Source organism: Halichoeres trimaculatus, unplaced genomic scaffold, assembly GCF_033239565.1.
Source record: "Halichoeres trimaculatus isolate MK-OKI-2021-1 unplaced genomic scaffold, fHalTri1.1 fHalTri1_scaffold_17, whole genome shotgun sequence".
Taxonomy (NCBI): Eukaryota; Metazoa; Chordata; class Actinopteri; order Labriformes; family Labridae; genus Halichoeres; species Halichoeres trimaculatus.
In genome coordinates this window covers 21,193,946-21,215,929 of record NW_027437195.1, presented here as the reverse complement: position 1 = coordinate 21,215,929, position 21,984 = coordinate 21,193,946, and the positions used below count along the sequence as shown (strand labels likewise).

Here is a 21,984-nt window from a genome sequence, read left to right as displayed (position 1 = left end):
TGTGATTTATTTGTTTGTTTGAGCTGTTTCTGTCTTTTACTATGTTTTTGTCTCTGCCTAATCATCCTGTTTGTACTCATTCTTTTCAGTCTCAGGGGTCTGCTGCTAGATTTAAGTCTCTTTATTTTGGTTCTCTGTCATGACAAGCAGAATTTAATTAATGCACACTTCAAAAATTCATTCTGGTGACTGTTTTCTTTTAATTAGAAATCCTGCAGCAAGCCCCCGGGACTTGAATCTGTCTTTTTCTTTTGCACTTCTGATCATTTTCCTGTCTCACTGTTTTTACTGTCGGCCTCTCTCTGTGGTAAAGACGTTCCACCTGTGACTTCTTGCATGTCCAGACTTTCTAACTTGTATTCTGACTCTGTGAAAAAGCTACGCTCATCTCACATCAGTAAGTCATGTTGTACCAGACTTTCTTCTCTCTGCAGTATCATGTCTCTTCTCTTGTTTTCTCATAAAGATACACTCCCTGATTTTGTTATAGCTGCCCCCCAAAATCCCCCAAATCCTCAGTATTGGCGTCTTTAAAACAACAGTGAGCTTAAGTGCACAGAAACAGGCGGTGTCTCTCTGATCCGAGCCACATATTTTACTAGATAAACAACTCTGGCACCTTGAGCCAACAGGCTTGTTCTAGATTTGTGGAGTGAAGTCAAGTGTGGCTTATTTATTACTCTGTGCAGGTAGCTGCCCCTGCCTTTGTTTAAATTAGTGAGCCCCTTTATTATTTGTGCTAAATGTTCTGTAGGAAGCAACTCATACTAGTAGAGATAAGACCAAGAGTAGGAGTAACTTCTGCTGTTTTAATATAACGTGTGCTCCTCCTGCAGCACTCTGTGATACCAACGATGGCACCAACCCTTCAGAGGACCGCTGCAAATCACCCACTTCAGGTAAGCTTCCCTGACCCGTTCCATCAAATAAAAGGTTGTTCTTGTCGTTTTGAAATACCTTTTTTCCCCAAATGATCCCATTTTTCACATAGGCTCTACCTCACCTTGCAATTCAGATGATGACCGAAAGACGAATTTCATAGAAAAGGGTACTGTATGTTAAATGTTGCATGCGTCCACTAATGTAGCTTTTAAAATCGACTGCAATTGTCTGATTTGTTCCTTTGAACCTTGTTTCCAGTGAAGGTCAAAAGCAGACGCTTTTCCAAGACGGTTGCCAATGACTTTGGTAGTGTATCATTCACATGTCTTTTCTCCACTGACTGTGTGTTAGAAGTGGACATGGCTGCTGTAGCATCACCACTGAGGTCGTGCAGCCTTTATATTTTAGCATTTCAGCTGTTTTCATGATTTAAATGAAGAATGGTGCTAATCTCTAAGCTAACACTAGCACTAGTTGAGTTAGAGAAGTGGATTCACTCAAACTGTGATCCTAAGTGGAAAGCTATTTCTGGTTTGTGGAGAAGGCTTTAAACAGATCAGTTGACTTCTCACTAAGTGCAAAATTTGCTGAGTGATTTCATAAAAACAAAGCACTTGTGCTCTAATGAAAAGGAGAAGTGCTAAATGGAGAAACCCATCCTGCAACATCCTCATCCCAGTGTTAACGCTTAAGTTGTATAACAAATGCTTGGCCCCTTTGTCCCCCAACTCCAAAGCATGGAGATGGCGACAGCCAGTGCATCACTCACACAGGCACCTGTCTTTGAATATATAACATCAAGTAAGGCCCACAACACCTCAGGGAGACTTATCAGTTTTTGCTCCAGCATCCCTGAACCAACCCTTTCCATAACAACACACTTCAATAAAAAAGGAAAGAGAGAATGTATGGAGAGAAATGTAAACAAGGAGACAGTGGAGCTGGGGTGGGGAGTCTTTTGGGCAAGAATTCAACCCTTCTGGTTTAGACTGTATGCTCTACCTCTCTTTAATTCCACACTTAGAAAAGATAATAGAAATAAAAAAAAGAGTAAGAGAAGAACTGGAAAGGCAGAACCAGAGCCAAAAATCCCTTTTTTTTCCAAATTCAAATTCTTCATTTTAGTCTTTGTTTATAAACTGGATTGGAAAAAAGTTACCACTTTTCTCCAGCAGAAGATGAAATCTTTCTCACTGACTCACGTGATGTGCATTTTATGGGAAAATATGGCTCTTGATATAGTCTATAGATGTCATCATCATTTAACTTTTTCACATGGCCTGGTGTAAAAAAGGCAAACTGAAAACCACAAAAATTGTAAATAGTGAAGAATCGCAATTTAATTTAAGTTGGCACCCCAAAAACCGTGATAGAATCAAATCTCAAGAATAGCATATCATCCCAGCCCTAGAGCTCACCTCAACTGGGTTAGGCTGTACACTCTGTCTATCTTTAGTCATCTACTGAAATTGGAAGTGTAAAGAGGAAAAGTTTAGTAAGCGTCAATTGCTAGCTGTCAAAAAAGGACGAGGAAAGCAGAGAAGGAACGAGAAGCCTGTATTGACTGTTGACTGTAGACTATTAAAAAAAAAATTTGAAGTCATACTACTCAGTTCGAAGAGAGGTCGCCACAAAAACTGCTCCCCCTGTTGGCTGGCTGCAGTGTAGGTCAAAAAATCTGGCTCTCCAGTCATTCCAGATGGGCTGTGGTCAAACTTTAAAAAAATAATACACCTTGTAGAAATGTTTCTCACGTCTGATTGTTGTGGTGATTTGAAGATATTTTTGGCTGCCTTGTATTCAAGTTCTCTTTTTTCTGAAGAGTTTTGTTTCTATTAGTTATAAGAGGTTAAAAACAAGGTTCTATGTTATGTTTAACGATTATCAACAGCTGCCGTTGTTGCGTTTTTTTTCGGGGACTGTAAAATCTGTCAGGAGGTAGAGTTAAGAAGTGATTAGACTTTCAAAAGAAAAAAAAGTATTTTTGTCACCCGGCTCCACTCACAGTCTCTGCTGCACAGACTCTGGCTGCCAAACTGCTGCCAATGGCTGCGCCTGTGACGGGGGTATTATGGCTTCAAAACCGTACAATGATAAATGGCGAAGCAATGCTGTCCACTCTATGTACAGTCTATGGTTCTGGAAGGGAAAGAGAAGAGAGCAAAGCAGGAAAAAAAAAGAGATAGATTTGTAGTGAGATGTTCCAAACATGGAAATGCAGATTCAGTGTAATAAGCACTTTTTGGCCAGAGCGCCCCTCCTAGGCTGTGTGCTCTAACTTCTAGAGATGCACGATATTGGATTTTTGCCGATATCCGATATGCCGATATATCGAAACCCGTTTTGGCCGATACCGATAATCACAAGTTTGTTTGTTTTTTTCACTGTAAAGAAAGCTGAGTCTATCCTGTACTGGAATTTATATGTTACTCTAATTGTGATGGTCTTATTTGTTTAAGAAACACACATAAAACAAGACAAAAAACATTTTATTTTACCATAAATAAGAAATTTATTATTTTTTCAAACTCAAGACATTTAGTATTGAAACACAGAAAAATAATTTCTTTAGATCACATGAACTTTAAATGTACAGTGCATTTTTAAACATAACCAAGTTACATTTGATTATTTTAGAGCTACTGTAACAACCTGGTGACAGACACAGAGCTCTGCAGTGAAAATAAATGAAGTGCTAAATTTTATTTAAGGAGCTTATTTTTCAGATTGAAAATAATAATAATCCTAACTGAATAGCACCTTATCGGCTGTGACTATCGTCAGAAATTTTCATATCTGCCGATACCGATAAACGTGTTTTTAAGCTTTTATCAGCCGATACCGATATTGTGCCGATAATATCGTGCATCCCTTCTAACTTCATATCATAAAGGAAGAGAGGAAGCAGACAAAACAGAGGTAGAGTCAACTAAAAGATTAAGGGTTACGTGTGTACCCTACCTCCCCCTGCTCATCCATTTCCATGAAGATGGAGATACTCTCTTTCACTTGAATATGAAAAGAGAGTGTAAGACACTTTTGTGGTTGCCGTGATATCAACTCTTCAATCATGAAGTAGCCACACCCTAAAGCATCTCCAAATGTTAGCATACCTTACGAAGTCTACATGAAGTCAAGTCAGATCACTTTGTTCTTCAAAATCTACATCACATGTTGTAAAACGAGCCTCTCCTGTGCACGCAGCACTCCTGCGTGGTCTTCTACCTCAGGCTACGTCCACTCCTCATACACAGTCTGTGATCCTCTCTAATCACTGGTTCTTTCTCTCTGAATGACAGCGGTGTAACCACACTGTGCCTTAATCCTGCGTCAGTCTGTGCATCTTGTGCCAATGAAAGAAAGACGTGCTTTAATGAAGTGTTTTACTAATCATGGTCTGGGGTTTACAATGCCAATTTGGGAAATGAATCAAGATTCTTTAACAAATGCATGACAGGAAATCTTTCTTACTCTAGGCATCACATTTTCTATGCATTTATTTATTTAAGCCTAAGTTGTTTACACAACTCTAGACTGAAAACAATTATACAAATCTGAAAAAATTGTATCAAAAAAGCATAGAAAATCTGCACCATGCCTTCCTTTCTTCAGTACTAATGTCTAACCATGTCTCTTGAATGTTTCGATAAATGATTCCTCTGTTTGTGTTTTGATTCCAGGATTCTCAGCTCAGTGTTTTTAACTGTTTGGCTATCCGCTGATTTCTCCTCCTCCTCCTACTCTCCGTGCATAACTATGTTCTCTGAATCGCAATTACTTTACTTCTTGTCCGCCTCTTGCTTTGTTTGATATTACAGGCCTTCTGCCGTCTGTGATGCCTCTCAGCCTCATTTGTATTCTCAGGGTTTTCTCTCAGGGTGGTTGTAGACTGCAACAGACAACTTTTGGGGGTTTATTCCAAAAATTGGCAACACTCCTGGCAGCAGGCACCAACCAAAATCAATTAAGATGTTTTTGAAATAGAATATTGCTCTCACAGCAGTACAGAGTAGCCCCCAGTAAGACAGAAAACACTGCATTAGGTCCTCAACAGTTGTCCTGAAGTGTGTATCACCACCCTTAATACTGAATGTTGTCTGATAACTCTTAACACAGTGAAACTAATCTCATATGTAGCTTAGAAACAATCGTAATTTCTAGAATCTTAAAGCCATCATTCTCATCTTATAAAGTAGGAATGTTTGTTTCTGTTACAGCCAAGATGTCGCGGAAAATTAGCTCGTCTGGCGAGCAAAGGCCAGACCAGGGTAAGCCAAATCCACCAGCTTCTAACAGCCCTCATCTTTTCCTACAGGTCTTTTTAAAATTCTGTTTTCTGAAACTGCTGCTGCTCACAGCTGTTCAGTAAGACTCAGAGAGTGCTGCTAAATGTTTAGTCCCAGGCTGCTACACACATATGAGACTGCTCCTGTTTTGGGATGTTTTCTTCTCTGAGTTCAGACAAATATTCTGTTTGAGCAGAAGAGAGGTCCCAGCGGTGGCGCTCGCTCACGTGTAAGAAGACCATTTGTAGGGTGAACCAGGTCAAAAAGGAGACGGTGATGAGAGAGAAGGCGGGCGTCAGTAGAACTTTGTCAGTTCCCAGCCCCTGTGAGTGGACCAGCCACGGTCTGATTTGGTCTGACGTGGAATAACTTGGTACTAACCCCCACTGCTGCTGGGGCTTTTATTCTGAAAGGGCTGATGTACGACACTAATCTTCTCACAGTGATTGTTTGATTCTTTTTGAGGAAGCTCGACTGTCTCGACTGTACAAAGTGTGAAAAAATCTGGCTTTTCTTGTTTACAGTTTTTCCCCCTGTGAAGCACGCTCATGACGGGCGGCGTGTTTGAGCTTCCCTCTGTGTCTGTGTTTCTGTTGGGATCCATCATTAGCTTGTTTTAAAGAGGGTAAAAGCTTGTGCTTCAGCTGCCTTCAGCTCAGTAATGAGCCATGAATAATTCTTGCTCTTTAAATACCAGTTCTTCCTTAGGAGTCCCTGTAGTACTACATGCATTTCTTCAGCACTTTTTCACATTGAGAATGTTGTTGATGTTGGATTTAATTGCAAAAAAGACACAGAAGAAACCATTGTCGGAAAATAACTTTCTGGGCTGTAAATTGTGCCAAGCATCTCAATGTCAAAAAGCTTTTGTGGTGAACAGTGGTTGTCAGCTGCAAAAGAAAAAGTTGGACAATAATCAGTGTGATGTAGAAGAACAGAGCTTCGACATATTAACCTTTTTAAGGCCTCATGGATTTCATGCTATTAACTTCTCTTATTCCCCTGTTTGTGCAGCCATTCCTCCTTTGACTTCAGTTTAATTAAAACATCATTTCCTCATTCTTCTATTTTTTGATTTTTGTTTTTTTTTGCTCCCTCTTGCCATCCAGATGCCAAGGACAACTCATTCACCCGCTCGCGCAGTTCTAGTGTAACCAGCATAGATAGAGAATCTCGAGAGGCCATCTCCGCCTTTCACTTCTGTGAGAGTTTCCCCAGGAAGAACGACAGCCTGGTCAGCCCCTGTCTGCTGGTGGGAACGACACAGGGCTCGGTGATGATGGTGGCCCTCAGCCTGCCACCCGGGGGGGACCAGAGGCTGCAGCAGCCTGTCGGCATCTCGTCCTGTGGTAAGAAAACTCTGCTCTGCTTGGTTTGATTCAGCAGACTGGAAACAAATTAAGTGCATTTTTGGTTCAAATGATGTGTAAAGTTATGTTGAAACAGCATTTTGAGTTTGAGTTTGGCCAAAAAAATGGGTTATAAAAAGTCTTTTTTTTTTTTCTTAATTCTTCAAAGTAAATCTTTTGGAGTTTTTGTATCATTTCATTGCACCGAGAGTCCCTCAACCCATCTTTTAAGCTTTGTAAACAAGCAAATCTTTTTAACAGGGATAACAAAGGTAACTAGGTCAGAAAGAAACAGTGAACTTTGCTTTAATTGGGGTTTGGGTCTCTTATTTGTTAAAAGTTATTACAGTTGCTCCAAATGTAGATACTCAGCTGCCCTCTCTCTTTGAAGTAAAAAATGTTTCACCTCATAAAAAAAACAGCCTGGCTTTTCTAGCTCAAAGGATTTCTTCTCTCTTCTTCAAACAAACACATTTTTTAACACTTATTTAGGCACCATAGCCAGCCTGAAAGGAGGCATCCTCACCATGGCCCTGTTGGACGCCGCTGGAGCTCTGCTGCCCCCTTCCTACGAGCCGTGGTATGACACCAACGCATCAGATGAGGACAAGGAGAAGAGCCGAAGACGCAGGCCAGCCTCCCCTCCCTCGTCTCAGGAGGGTCAGGATTCGCAGTTTGCAGTTCTGTGCTCGGAGAAACAAGCCAAAGTGCTGGCGATGCCTTCGCAGACCCGCATCTACAAACACAACATCACAGAGACCTCCTTCGTGCTGAGGGCAGATGTGGTTCAGATGGCTGGAGCATACTGCATCGCTTGTTTCTGTGCTAATGGACACATCATGACTCTAAGGTATCAGTTCTGATATCTCCTCTCAAAGGAAACATCATGTTATAGATAAATTCTGAAACTAGTTATTTTCCATGTTTCATGACAGTTTGCCGAGCTTAAGGCCTCTGCTGGACGTGAATTACCTGCCGCTGACGGATATGAGGATAGCCAGAACGTTCGGCTTCTCTAACCTGGGTCAGGCCCTGTATCTCACTTCCCCCACCGAGATCCAGAGGATCACCTACAGCCAGGAGACCTGTGATAACCTGCAGGTCAGACGCCACTAATAAGAGAATGAGATTTGCATCAAACACACTTAGACGGTTCATTGAGATTAAAACTAAATCCAATAACTCTGATTGTTCTGAAGAAATCTTTTGTCCGGCTTCTCAGATATAATATCAAAATATTTAGACATACAAAAAGACATGCTACTCATGTTATTAATTGCAGTAGTATCTGTTAAGATATACCATAGTATGTAAATTAAAAATAACACATCTTTTTCAGGTCAGTTTAATGCATCAAAATAAACAAGACAACTGAACTGACTTACTGTTTTCTTTGTGTCTTCCTCAGGAGATGCTCAGTGAGTTATTTACTCCTGTGGAGACACCAGAGGCTCCTAACAGAGGTTTTTTCAAAGGACTCTTTGGGGGCGGAGCTCAGTCTCTGGACAGGGAGGACTTATGTGAGTACAGACTGGCTTATTTTGTATTTTGACTCTTTTTTTTTGTTTTTGGTTTTATATTAGCTTATTTTGCAAATGTGATATTATCATCAGAGAGAAGAGAGATGGCAACAGCCACAATCTTGACTTTTTTTTCACTTAAAGTTATACATTTCAGCCTTGATCATGTCAGATACCACCACAACTGAGTGATTTTTCTTCTGAGAACTTTCAGATGTTTAAACCACACTGACACTGAGACACTTCTGAATATCTGATCACATCTACACTATGTATTTAGTGTTATATGGAAGAAATAGTGTATTATTATTACCAAAAACAAGCATGTTGACATGAATTAACTTTTTTAGCAGTTTTGCTTGTTTATGTGTCAGATTATAGCACAGTAGTACACACCATTTCAAAAACCTTCAACAGAAGAGAGAAAGAGAAAGTATTTGGGATTGCATTATAAGGAAGTTTTTTTCTAGATCTGAAAGCCTGAAATGTGGTTTTTAAAATGTGTGCAGCTACCCCGTAATATGTTAATTGAGTTCCTTTTTATTTTTGGTAGTCGGTGAAACTGCTTCTGGGAAGGCCTCCCGCAGCCTGGCACAGCACATCCCTGGCCCTGGCAGCATGGAGGGCATGAAGGGTGCAGCGTCTGGGGTCGTAGGGGACCTCGCCCGTGCCCGGATAGCTCTGGACGAGAGAGGTCAGAAGCTGGGAGAGCTAGAGGAAAGAACAGCAGCCATGATGGCCAGCGCAGAGTCCTTCTCCAAACATGCCCATGATGTACGCACCAGAGTATTCACTGAGCGCATCAGCTGTGATTTCACATCCACTTCTTTTGTTTCTGACTCGACCTCTTTTTCTTCTTTCAGATGATGCTGAAGTACAAAGATAAGAAGTGGTACCAGCTCTGATGGCAGTGTGTGTGTGGAGCATCGGACTCAGTAATCACGCACACCAGTGTCTCTGAGGAGCTGCAGGTCCCAATTCTTCTCTTCTCTATTTCTCTCCATGGGGTGGGGGGTTCTGCTTTACAGAGTCATGCTTCTGTTCTCAGCACAATATCATACACTCTGGCATCACCTCGGTCACCTGAGGAGCACCGCAGAGTATACACCGGCCGAACCAACAGAATGAGAACGGAAAGAAATGGGAGAAGAGAAGCCCTTCAGAATCTCTCTATTCTATTTCACCTGAGAGCGATGGCGTTCGATTAACATCAGTCTGAAAACAGGAGAGAGGGGACCTCTCATATCCATCCATCATGCACTCAAGTATATCTTACATATATATCCACACATCCTGCTGTTTTGTTCTGAAAGAGAAAAGACAATTCTGCAAATCCTGTACTTGTGGTGGCCTGATTGCGATTGCTCTCTTTTCCTTTCTCTGCCCTTTACGGTGTCTGCCAAACACAGTGGACTAAAACGAGGAGAAAAAGTCTGATGATGCGTCGTCCTTCCAATCGAATCAAGTCAACATAGATGTAAATATCTATAGGAGTGATTGAATCAATGAAGGACTTGTGTGTTTATTTTTCCAGTCTAAATTATTTTTTAAGTTTGAGCTTTGTGTTTTTCTTTAGTGTCTTTTTTTGTATCAGTTTGTCCAGAAAGGAGCTGCCTTTCAAGCACTTAGATCAGTAGAGAGTAGACAGAGCAATGATGAATCTAATGCCTCTCACCGAATAAGGGCTGGTAGTCTACTAGTTCATCTGCAACCATTCCTCTTGCAGCATTCGCCAACCAAGTTGTTTTAGGTGAAAGAGGAACAAATGGTAAAGCTTTCTGAGAGTCCCTTTGACTTTATTTTAGAAAAAAATAATTTATTGGAGCAGCGTGATTTATATAAGTCCTAGAATTTGTACTGTGGGCATTACATGTATTTGTTTGTCTTTTAGACGCACGAATATGAGCTCAAAATGTTTACCCCTGATGAAGAGTTTACATTAATCTATCATAGAAATGACGAGTTGAGACACTGGAAAAAAAACCATGCTGGTCTTCAAGTTTCTAATGGGGCTGTAGCGAAGTATACGAAGGACGGTGTGTTGAAGGGCAAGACAAAGATTGTCCTCAATATGTTTAGCATAAATGTATATTTTGGTTACAATTTTGAGTTTTTTGTGATAAAGATTCTATCTAAACATGATTATCAAATTTCTTTTCTGCTGAGGTTGGTTTTTTGTCTCGTTTCTCAATGTGTAGGGAAAAAAGCATGTGTCTCTTACAGCACAACGGTAAAGGTATGCTGTCTTTGTATTCGTAGCTGCCAGTAGAAATGACCAAGCAGCCCTGAGTGTTTCACACACTGTGCCATTGGTCATCTCTCTCTGAACCATTCACTTTAAAACTGTTTCTCTTCTGCCTTTGCCTCATGACGCATATATGCTAACCTCTACCTATGTGTATGTCTGTGTGTTTGTGAACATACATATATTCTGGAATATGTGTATGGGCGCTAATATTTATAATACTACATAGATACAGTGTATTACAATAGGTCTTTTGAGGTTTTTGTTTTTGCTTGACAGTGTTTTTCAATGTGATTAACTAGAGTTATATTGTAATTATTAGATTTCTTTTTCATGAGGTGCAAGGATATGCTGCTATTTGTGTCAGTGTAGGAGCATTATCTGTCGGTCTTTAATTTTGAAAAAGAGAGACAAGACTTTGTCGGTCCAGATTGCTGCCAAATGTTGTAAATAACACGACAGCTGGACACAAATCTGACAGTGCAGGTTCAGGCATCGTGACATACTGTTCGCTCGTGGCCATGTTCTTTTCCGACACCAAAGAGTTACTTGATTTCACAGAGTTGTCTTGATTTTGTCTTTTCCTTTCGTTTCCCAAACAGTTTGGAATTCGTTTGGAATTTTTCCCTCTTTGTTTAATAAGTCTGCTGTGTGTGAGAGGGAGAAAGTGGATTGGATTGAGCTCCTTTTTTTATGAGAACACCACTCTCATCACCCAAACTGCTGTGTTCGGAGGACAGGCAAGGTGACCCTGAAGAGTTTCATTCCAAAATGAGATATCCACCAAAGAAAACCATGTCAAAGTGACTCCAGGAAAATGGTTACAGGCATGAACAAAATGTTGAATCATGTTTTAGCCACTAAATTAGATTTAGAGTGTCAAATCATATATCAGTCCTACCACAAATGTTTCATCCAAGAGGCATGTGCTGCATTTTGGAATAAAACCCTTCACATTGAGCTGACTAATTTTATCTGTCTGCTGAAAACTACTGAGATAAACCTATTTGAAAGAGTAGTGATGTGGGTTTTGCACTATTTTATGTATTTAGATATATTTTGTTAGTTTGATTTTAATGTTTTATTTTTTTGTCCCATGTTCTTCTTTTTGAAAGGACCAAAATATGACAGAACCTATGCTTATCTGTGTCATTCGCCAATTATGCTGATTGCTTCACTCTCAGATTTGTTTTCATCGTCAGGTTAATGATTCTATGATATATTTATATATTTGAAAACAAATATATATATAATTTTGATTTCAATAATCTATTAAAGATACCTTTAATGTACTTTTGGGATAGAATCACTGTCCAAACAATGGTTGTGCATACTGATCCATCATCCAAACATGACAATAAACATTTTCTGGTTCTATATTGAACATGCTCATCTCAGATTCAAGCTTTGCTACTGCAGGAGGCTCTTCTCCTCTGGGTGGGCCGCTGAGTCTTTCTACAAAGTGTGGCCTCGACTTTAAAGTGCTTCAGTTTGCAACATATATGTCCTAAATGGTCCCTTATTGCACATTGAAGGATGCATGATATTAAGTGTTTACAAACTTGAAACAACCATGTATTATCCCTCTTAGAGATTGTCTGTTCTGGCATTTGTATTTAACACCATGTTGAACAAAAACTGAAGTTCTTTGTCACACATCCGGAAGTGTGTCCCACTTTTGTTTGATCATGCCAATTGTACAAGTGTGAGAGAATCTATTTATTTTATTGGTGCATCTGTTTCTATTACTGTTTGCTTCATGGAAAACTTCTTGCTTTCCCTGCGCTGTAGAAATGCATAGAAAGCAAAGTTTGTCTCAGAGCAGAGTGAAGGAGAGCTGGAGGGTTTCTCAGTCGCCATACTTCCATCCATCCGTCCGTCTGTCTTCTGGGATGAATATCTGTGGAGTTGCAGTATTTTCTCATAGTAGGCAATTTTTGTACAGTTTTATTAAAATAAATTTCACATGGATGTCTGACTTAATCTGCTGCCACAAACAATTTAGACTGTAGATACAGTATATATATATTATTGTGCAATGGAAAATAAATGTAAAACCAATCATTACTTCTTTGTCCTGTTCTCTCTGTCTCATGGTTTCTTGCTTCCTGATTTTGAGTACAAACTCTAGCTAAAATCAACACTAAGCTAAAGAGAGCAAAACTCTTTCACTTCAAACAGGAACGCCCTGGTTTAGTTTGGAACCCTCACCAATGTGAGCCTTGCCAAGTTTACTTGCATTTTAGGAGACAAAGTTGATACGAGGGGTGAATAAAAGCTATTTATTTGTCTGTATCTGTGTGTGTGTGCACAAGTGTTTCCATGCTTGCTTACAAAAGCCTGAGCCAACAAACTATCCCCAAATTTATTTTTCTCTCCTGCCCCTACCCCTCCAAACCACCACCTACTTTTTCCAAAACATGACGAATTTTAGTATTGCTGAACTATCTTCATGTATTTTATTTTCTCTGTTTAATTCATTACCATCTGTTTGTCAACACATATTTTCCATAGACATAAAAATCAATTAGAATGGTGAGTAGGTATGTCAATAAACAAAAAAGATATTATTCATTTTCTTGTGGTTCTGACTATAACTTTTGCATCACCATTTTTTAATGTTATAGGTGTAGGCCAGTCAGGCAAGAGTGCCCAATCCTATGGACCTATGGGAATCCCTTTAAGGTTATGAAGATCTAGTGTTGTGCTATGTGCACTGTTAATGTTTTTTTTTTATTATTTATTTTTTTATTGTATTTTATTTTATTTTTTTTTTCAGGCAGAGTCTCTACATGTTTTTATTCAGTTGAGGACGTTTGAACCACGAGCAAGGTTGTGGGGAATTAACCACTACATTTTAAATAAATTTACTTATCCAACTTCGTTAGACGAACAGAACTGCATTTTATTATGCGTTTTTATGTCATTCTAGCTTGTTTAACCAGTAATTCCTACATTTCCCAGAAGCCCCCTGCAGATGGCGCCAGTGTCCCGCGAAGTCCCGTCATCCATGGGGGTAGAAACTACCACAGCAGTTTGAGCAGCAGCATCCTCACTCAGACTAAACCGGTGGAAGAGACGGAGTGGCAGCAAAGTTAAATAAGGAGACACAAAGTAAGCTATGAGAAGTGTACTCTGAACATTTATGGGTATAATTTTTTATATTTTTGATAATACCCTCGAAGCGTTCAGTGTGGTCGTTACGTAACGTTTTGCCTGAAGCGTCAACGGTTTATTTTTTGTTCCGCGTGAATGTTTGATGGACCTGCGCGTGCTGCTGTATAACCGTTGGGATGAATGAAACAAAGACGACGGCTGTCTCCTGGAGGGACGCCAACTCTTCACTTCTTTGACAGAGGTAATTAAAAGATGTAAAAAAAGGCTTTTCTCAATCGCCAACTTTGAGGCTCCGTCGGCAGACATGAAACTGTGCCTGGTTGGTGGTTAAACTGACTGTTAATGAGCGACTTATGGTTAAAGTAGTTCACTTCTTAACTGGTCGGAAAACAACCGGAATTGTGCAGGTGACAGAATTGAGCCTGGCTTTTTCATTCCGTCTTCACCATTTTTTGCCGTTTTGCTCAAGCGAACTGAAGCAGGACACTATTTTGTTTCTGCTTGTGACCGAGTGAGTTGTCTCAGTAATGCAGCTCTCTTTTTACCTGCGTGTTTACACTGTGTTAAAAACCCATAGATGACTCTAGATAGGAGAATTACATTTGAGACTGTGTGTAAAGTGGACCTGTGCTGGATTGCCTGTGCACACACCACAGCAACAGTGAATATGACAATGTGCACTTAAGTTAGCCTCCTCTGCAACCTGTCTTAAGATGAGCCAAGGGCCAAACCTTGTCCTTGAGTGGCTTTCTAAGCTTCACCTGGCCCAGTATGTGGAGTCTTTCATTGACAATGGCTATGATGATTTGGAAGTGTGTAAACAGATAGGGGAGCCAGATCTGGATGCCATTGGTGTCCACATTGAGTACCACAGACACAGGTTGCTGGCAGCAGTGGAGAAACTCAAGGAAGAGGACAGAAGGAAAGCACCAAGCTACTATTTCACATTGGAGCCACTTGGAACTTCTACTTGCAACCACTGTCCAAACCCAACCAGAGAAGATGACTTCAGGACTTTGGGGTCACACTCACACATGCCAGGAAAACACCAGGCCTCCTGTCCTGGAAACCACAACCTGAGGTTTACAGACTGTAATGATTTTGTGACGTATCCCAAACTGAAGCTGAAAGTGCTGATTAGGGATAAATTAGCAAAGGATGGAATCAACCTGGGAGAGGCTCCTTACACCCATAAGGTAGGCCAGTTATTTCTTTTTTCATATGCTCTCACTCTTGAAATACTGTCTCGAGGAATTTGATACGCCTTCTTTGTTTGGTTTGTGATGAAGAGTGTGCCTAATTTATTTGATGCTGCTGAAGTTCACAGTGTATTCTTTAATGCTTCAAGGTTGGCTTTAGCTTCTCTTGCTAAAGACGACTTAAGTGTTGGGTTGTTGAATTTCATACAAATGCTCTTGTAACAACAGACATGCTACAAATAGTAAGTGAAAGACCCATATTCAACTCTGGGCTCTGCTTTTGGTGAGAGAAGTGGCACAAGTCAAAGTGTCAAAAACATAAATTGTTACTAGTGAAAAACAAAAATATGGTTGCATGAAAAATGTATACTATTTTGAATTTGAAGCAAGCAACAAGTTTTGAAATACTCTGAAGAGGGAGCGCAAAACCCTGAAAAAGTTGTGTGACAAGTAAAGAAATGCCCAGAGAAGAGAGAGAAGTGCTTTAGAAAATCTTAAACAAGTTATCAGTATAATAAGGTCTAAAAATGCTGGCTGAAATTAGTGCCACTAGAAACTGGATTTGAATCATTATATTAAATTTGAAAAGCATGGTCTGACATGAAATTTAATTTTTTGAATTGAATGTATTTACTTTGAAATTTCATTTACCCCACTAAAAATATAAACTCTTTACACAAAGTATATATACAAAGTCCAATTTCAGTTAAGCATGGAATGACCATTAAATCAATTAGGACAATGACATTCTTTTTGGAAATCATGGATGTGGCATACTCTGATCTGAGGAAGGATCTGTGAAGGCATATGCCACTCTCCAGTGCCTTTTTCAGAGGTGTTGCAGCTGACTGGCAATCTCACCAAAATAAAACCATCACGCAGCAGAAGGCTAAGCACGGGAGTATACCTGGGACTCACTATCCCACACAAACACACACCTCTAATGCCTGTTACTGACTTTATTTCTAAAGATGCGCAATTCAGTAGATGCTTCATACAATTTACAAGGTAAAGCACAGAAACAGCAAAACTAATATGGTGTAAAATGGCGTGATGTAACGTAGCAGTCAACAAAAAGTGTCGCTCCCGACTCACCCTCCCTCATTGACCAAACCAAAAGGCTACAGGTGAGTGGTATTACTTAAAACCACAGAGACACACCCACTGTGACATACCCACCACTCAAGTGCCAGCAGAATGCACACATCTCCATCGCATCAGTACAGCACTTTCCAACACATCACAAATAAACACACACATTTATGGCTCCTACAGGACGAGACCTTGCATATTTTTGAAAAGAAAAAAAAAGACTAACTGTTGTTCCAGTTTGTAACCCACTGAAAGCATTTGCCATCTCATGAACAAAACTACAACCAAAGGAGACACTGTTGTGGAAATTTTCCTGTTTCTGGTGAAGAATGAAATAGAGACTTCTGACGGCCAGCAAGGTTTTATTTTCCTTTGCAAAGAAAAAGGTCAGTCAACATGCGAGCGGTCAAAGTGAAGAAAGACCTCAAACATAATTAGGGCCAAACATTTATGCTAGAGAGAAACGCCCCAAAAGGTACTGTTCATGCCCCTCTGTCTGCTACAGGAATCCACATTGAGACAGAGGCATAGAAGTTGGGCAGAGGGTGTGATGACAAAAGGGTCTGGAAGCTTATTGAAGAATCAGGAGATGGGGTGTCTCAAGGAAGCAGGATATGGGGCATCTCAAGCAGTGAAAACAAAGAAAAAACACAGAATAAAACATAGAATAACATTACTATTACAACACTGAAGTGTTAAGTCGCTGAAGTCCTATATCAGGCAAGAATGGGACATTTTTCTTTCAAAACCACAGAGGCTGACCTCCTTAGTCCCACAATGTTTAAAGTGGTAAGAGAAGAATTGATTCATCACCATAGTAAAAAAAAAATCCAAGTCATTGCTGTTTTTAATCTGTTGACATCTAATTCAAAACGAGTCTATTTTTCCATAAAACTATTAACTTGAATATTCAATATTTTGTCTTGGCACTATTTCGATTGAAAACAGGTTTGAAATTATTCAAACTATGTTTCTATCATTACACACTGTGTCCAAACTATTCGGAGATTGGGGTTGTAGTTTTTGTCAATCATTTTTAAGTTTTGTTTGCCTTTCCTATAGTTTCTAGCCTAAAAACACTTGAAAGTAGCACCTCGTCAATAAATTACCAGAATACAGTTCAACATGAACAAGAAAATGCAATCATTTTTTGCATTTGACTGGGTACAATGCTTTCCATCCAAGCTGTTTCTCTTGTATGTTGCTGTGCCATCTTTCTGTACTACAGATCATTCACAGCTACAGACCAGGCTATTAAAGCTACACTGGCACACACTTAAAGCGTATGATGTGCATTTTTAAATTGTTTTTGTAGATCAGTAGCTCTTTCATTCCCAGGAATGTTAAAAGAACTTCACAGAAGAACGGATATTTTGGCATTATGTCATTCGGGGGAATTTGGATTCTGCAAATGTTTGTCTAGACTAAGGTCAAAGTAACAATCATTTTAAGATTGTTTACTCTGTTACAGATAAGTCTGTCTATAGTAACTCTGACACTTCACCAATAACATATAAACACAGCACAAGGGTTAGGAATCCTGTAACCTCTATGTGCAGATCAGTGGGACAACAGATCCGTCTGCCATGATGACAGATGTTTTCATAATGGATCAGATATTTACCGACAGCACGCCATTTGCTTTCTGAGACCATCTCTGTTCTGACAGCCGTCTGGTCTATGGTGACTGCAGAGACCCTCAGCCATAATGTAATTGTGGAGGATAGTTATCCTGCTAATGCTAAATCCATCCAGTCTTCCATACACTCAGTGAATCGTCTGAGGCCAGCTGGGAGGCGCATTGGCACGCCTTCAACAGTCTGTCACTGTCAGAGGAGAGCGTGATTGATGGATACTGGTTTTGATTGAATCACAGAAAACTGATGTCGACCATTAGACGGAACAGGGTACGCTGGTGATGTGTTTGGTGAGAGCTGCATCATCACAGACTGTCAGAACGAATCACTGCGAAGAAGCTTTATTGGACATGTCCCCAGAATATCTTTACACTTTCAGACTGGAGGCAGATTTCCAGAGTTCCCGCTCCCAGTGGTGGCACTTAGCCAGGAGAGAACTTAACTTAACTTGAGTGCATTTGTACACGCCTTCCTTTTTTACGGCCTTATAATAAAAACTGAACAATGTTTGTTTTTTTCTGATTTATTCTAACAAGGACAGTGTAATTGTAAACATTAATTTTACCCCTTTGTTATTCCACTGGCTTTAAAGAGTTGTATTTTTACAGCAGCACTGTGTGTTCCTGGGGTGTTTGCTGTTCATACACTGGTCATGAAAGATTCAAAGGCTATAAACTACTAAGTGCAAAGGCTCTTTGTGGTTCAAATCCAGCCTTATTTTTATAGGTAACCGCCAACTCTTACATAGTCTGTTTCATGCAGGAGAGTTTCTGTAATCACCAGCTGGAGTAAATAGTCCTGTAAGACTTTTAAGTTCATTCGCAGGACAAAAACTGCGACGTGAGTGAACCAGATTTCAGTGTGGTGAATAGGAAATCTGTTTTATTTATGCTGTACTAGTTACAAAGTGTAACTCATCTCCCCTGACAAATCATTTATCTTTAATTTTGCTTTTACAGCTCAACACTGTGATAACATTTGGCAAAGGCATGGTATGCTATCCTGTTCCATTTCAGTACAAAAAAAGCTAATCTTTTTTTGGCTAATTAAAGACTTCAGGCCTGACATTATGAGGACAGGCGCTCCATTTATTCTGTGAATGTAGAGCTTGTTGGCAAGTAGCTCATTAGTGAGAGGTTGATTTGAAACATTCAGGTGAAAAAACAATTTGGAGCAATTTGACCTTTTCAGTTAATCAAACAGTGCGGTCATGTCTCACCATAGATCAGCATCAGGTAAGTTCAGCAGCTCTGTCTGCTATTTTTCACCTCTTCTTTGAGGCACGTCTGCCAGCCGGCTCTGTTCTGTCTTCTCATCAGGTCCAACAGTTGTTAGGATCTGCTCTGCCTCTGGTTTGATAGTGCAATCAATTCCCAATGAGCAATGTGCTCCACTGACTCTTCTGCATGCATGACCAGTTCACTCAGGCCCAGCAATGTTTGAAAGGGAGGGAAAAAATGTAATGCGATGAAGGCTGGTTGAGCTGTAAGTGACCTAAACGCTGGCATATCATCAACACCAATGTGAATTAGGGGTTTCTACAAATATCGGTTGTTATGCAAGAGCATCATGGGGAAAAATATCCCACTTAGAAAGATTTTCAGGAATGTAACACAGACTAACACAAGGATAACCTGAGATCTTAATGTAAATTTTGGCAGATATAAAATGCTTTCACGCTCAGATTGGCAACATTGACTGACTGCTCAAACTTATTCCATGCCTCAGCATGATGCTTCACCTGTTTGCAGCTTTTAAAGGGTTAGCGCACACATAAATAATGTAATGCTGTAAACATACCAGATGTGCATGTTGTTTATGTACTGTGTGCTAACTCCATAAGGGCTCACTGACTCTAGAGCCAGATGATTTGAAGCTTCTCGTGCTGTCTGACGTATAGGTCAGAGTGGATAGATGAAACATGAATCAAACTTAAATAATATATTTTTAGACATTTTTTCTGTTATTAGAAAAAGTTATTTTCTTACTGATCTATGTCGAAAGTGTTAATTTTTGTAAAGTGTAGTTTTAATTTGCTCTCAAGAGAGAATTCAAAGCTTTTATTACCAAGGCTAGAGGGAACGTCCTGATGAGCAATTTCTGCCTCTGATACCAATCAGTTTTTTTTTTTTTTAAATATCCAAGTCCCATTCCTATATTTGGTTTTCAGAGATGAACTTTGATAGAGGCAAGAAAGGGAATCTACAGACTTTTTTTGTTGAATAGTAATGAATAGAAAAAATATATAAAGCCATATATAATGTCTTGAGCTTCTGAATTCTCCTTTTTTACATGACTTTACATGTTCTCTGTGTCAACAACATTTTATTGAGTGTATAAGTCAACAAATATGATGTGACACTCTTGGTATTTAATGCTGTGCATCTAGAAATGCTTTAACATGCTGATACTGTTGCCATCCTTGCATGATATTGTGTTTGTTTATATGCGTTTTAGTGTCCTGCTTGCTAAAGTGAAGCCAAGCTTTCAATCTCTTCCATCTCTATGCCATTTACTTGGAAACTCTGCTGCTGACTGACAAACTGGATTGACGCATTGCACGGCACATAACATCGAAGTAAGGGCCGGCAGTTTTGGTGCAACGTAAAGAATCAACAGGGGAATGGTCATGCACAAAGGCTAATGATGTCAATGGATCAAACCATTTCTTATTGATTCCTAAAAAGAACCAGTTAAATAAACCCATCCCTACTGGATTATGACTTTAACTGATCTGAATCATCCAAAACTGGAAAGTGAAGGAATCAATCCAGTATGTGAAGGAAATCTGTGTAGGAAATTTTTTAAGTTTGGTGGTTAACTCCTTTATATTAAGAATAAAAAGCTGTCCTGACGTGCATCAAATGATCGGCTTTGTCATCCAACAACAAAGCGTTCATCATGTTGATCACGTCCAGACCCCGATGGGAAGGATTCCCTTTAAAGCTGTCTTAACAAAAGGCTTCCATTCCCTAGAAGGCCTCATCACAGTGCCCGCTCTGAAAAAAAAAACATCCTCAGAATGGAGAACAAATGTTAGCTGCTCAGAAGATTCCCCTGTGTTGCTCTGCCAGAGGATCGGAGAACAAGAAAAAGCAGCAGGCCTCTTTTGTCAGAGGAAAAGCCAGTCTGAATGGAACCTGGCAAAATACGAGCTCTGCAGCAGCTGACAGCTGTCCCTGCTTTTGTCGCAATAAATAAGGGACTGAATGGAACTGTTTTCATTGGACTAAGTTGGGTTTGAAACACCAGTGATGGTTTTACCAAGAGGACTGGTGCTACATTCTATGAAGAGTGACCTGTAAATAAGAGAAGTGGTTTGTTTCACTGTTTCTTGCATCAGTTGTTTTTTCTTCTATTCACAGTCTACTTTTCAAATTCACTATAATAATTCCAATTTAGTTTCCAAATCTCAGCCAATTGAGGATAGTTGTCTCACAGTCACGAGGTCCTGAGTTTGAGGATGGTTGGAAATTTTCCATCCTGGGTCTGCCTCTTTTCCCTGTCTCCCATCAGTCTCTCAGTCAGTCTACATGCGTGACAGTCCATAATCCAATCCGTGTAATCTATAGATCCGCATTTGCTCCTGTTGCATTGTAATTTATGCTCTACAATCATCCTCCTTACCGTGCCATCGACCCTTGGGTGGTCCAACTTATGGCCTTCATTCATGTTCTGTCAGTATAGATTAAGTCACTGGGCCATTACAGGAATATTGCTGGATTATTGCACTGATGGTGCTGAGCACTCAAAAGCTTAACATGCCATTAACATGCTTCTCCCTCATAGTTTAGATTCCATACATTTGTGTCCGGCTTGTTTTCTCGCACAGTAGTCGGTTTCTCTCCTTCACTTTCAGGGCGGAACAAGAACGGCTGTGATTGTACCAGTACATTTTCAGCCACTCCACATCACGTCACGTGCTGAGTGGTATCAGAGCTGCATATGTTGTTCACACAGGGAATACTGGCCTATGTATAATGTAAACCTCTGTGTTAAGCAGGGCATAATCTCTGACCTATATTTGTGAATTTAAGATTAGACTTGTCCGGGGTCAGCGGACTTGAGGTTGGAGAACAGTGGAGCTTATCGGTCTTTGTATATCCCTCTACCCAGTTAATTTTCTCTCCAGACAGCTCTGCTGCTTTCATGTCGCGTTCACAGAGAAATTATTCAGTAGAGCATCTGGAAAGGCTGGAAACACCAAGACAAGCACATCATGCATGTAGCAAAGCATTTCCAACACGTTTATTCTGCACTGAATTTCAAAACAAAAGAAGGGAGGGTCCTGCTTCTGGAAAAGAAAAATAGTTTGCTTCTCAAACACTCCTTAGTCGTCCTTTGAGTTGCTTCAGCTATTGTGTAACAATGCAAAGTAGGTCTTTGAAACTAATGGGTGCTCTCTGAATTTAAATCACTGTGCACTGGAGAAAACCTCCTTCGCTTTGTAGCAGACACACGCGAGAGACAGCTGAATGGAGAGAGGAAGTTTTTAAGTCTCTATTTATCCAGCACGGAATGAAAGACTTACATTGACTCAGACTGTTCCTGATTTTAGATAATGATACATTGAAGGACACGCAACTGTACTCAGGTGTGGTCTGCTAACTCAATTTACCATGGTTACAAACAGGTTTTTTTTCTCTGTGGAAAATTT

General features: G+C 40.0%; 2 protein-coding genes across 5 annotated transcripts in view; both read left to right on the top strand.

The window, feature by feature from the left end:
- Nucleotides 1-12,338, top strand: part of stxbp5b (syntaxin binding protein 5b (tomosyn)) — a 40,831-nt gene extending 28,493 nt beyond the window's left edge. The window contains exons 19-28 of one of the 2 annotated variants that reach the window (XM_074691628.1): nt 837-899; nt 992-1,048; nt 1,141-1,188; nt 5,100-5,150; nt 6,278-6,517; nt 7,010-7,367; nt 7,453-7,618; nt 7,926-8,037; nt 8,591-8,811; nt 8,901-12,338. In XM_074691628.1, the coding sequence (XP_074547729.1) occupies nt 837-899; nt 992-1,048; nt 1,141-1,188; nt 5,100-5,150; nt 6,278-6,517; nt 7,010-7,367; nt 7,453-7,618; nt 7,926-8,037; nt 8,591-8,811; nt 8,901-8,942 (1,358 nt within the window). In that variant the 3' untranslated portion in view covers nt 8,943-12,338. The remainder of the gene's footprint in view (nt 1-836; nt 900-991; nt 1,049-1,140; nt 1,189-5,099; nt 5,151-6,277; nt 6,518-7,009; nt 7,368-7,452; nt 7,619-7,925; nt 8,038-8,590; nt 8,812-8,900) is intronic. The other variant, XM_074691629.1, reaches the window with a different exon arrangement.
- A 966-nt stretch (nt 12,339-13,304) lies between these two features.
- The window catches only part of sash1b (SAM and SH3 domain containing 1b), a 52,326-nt gene continuing 43,646 nt past the window's right edge, over nt 13,305-21,984 (top strand). The window contains exon 1 of one of the 3 annotated variants that reach the window (XM_074692442.1): nt 13,305-14,595. In XM_074692442.1, the coding sequence (XP_074548543.1) occupies nt 14,113-14,595 (483 nt within the window). In that variant the 5' untranslated portion in view covers nt 13,305-14,112. The remainder of the gene's footprint in view (nt 14,596-21,984) is intronic. The other 2 variants (XM_074692443.1, XM_074692445.1) reach the window with 2 other exon arrangements.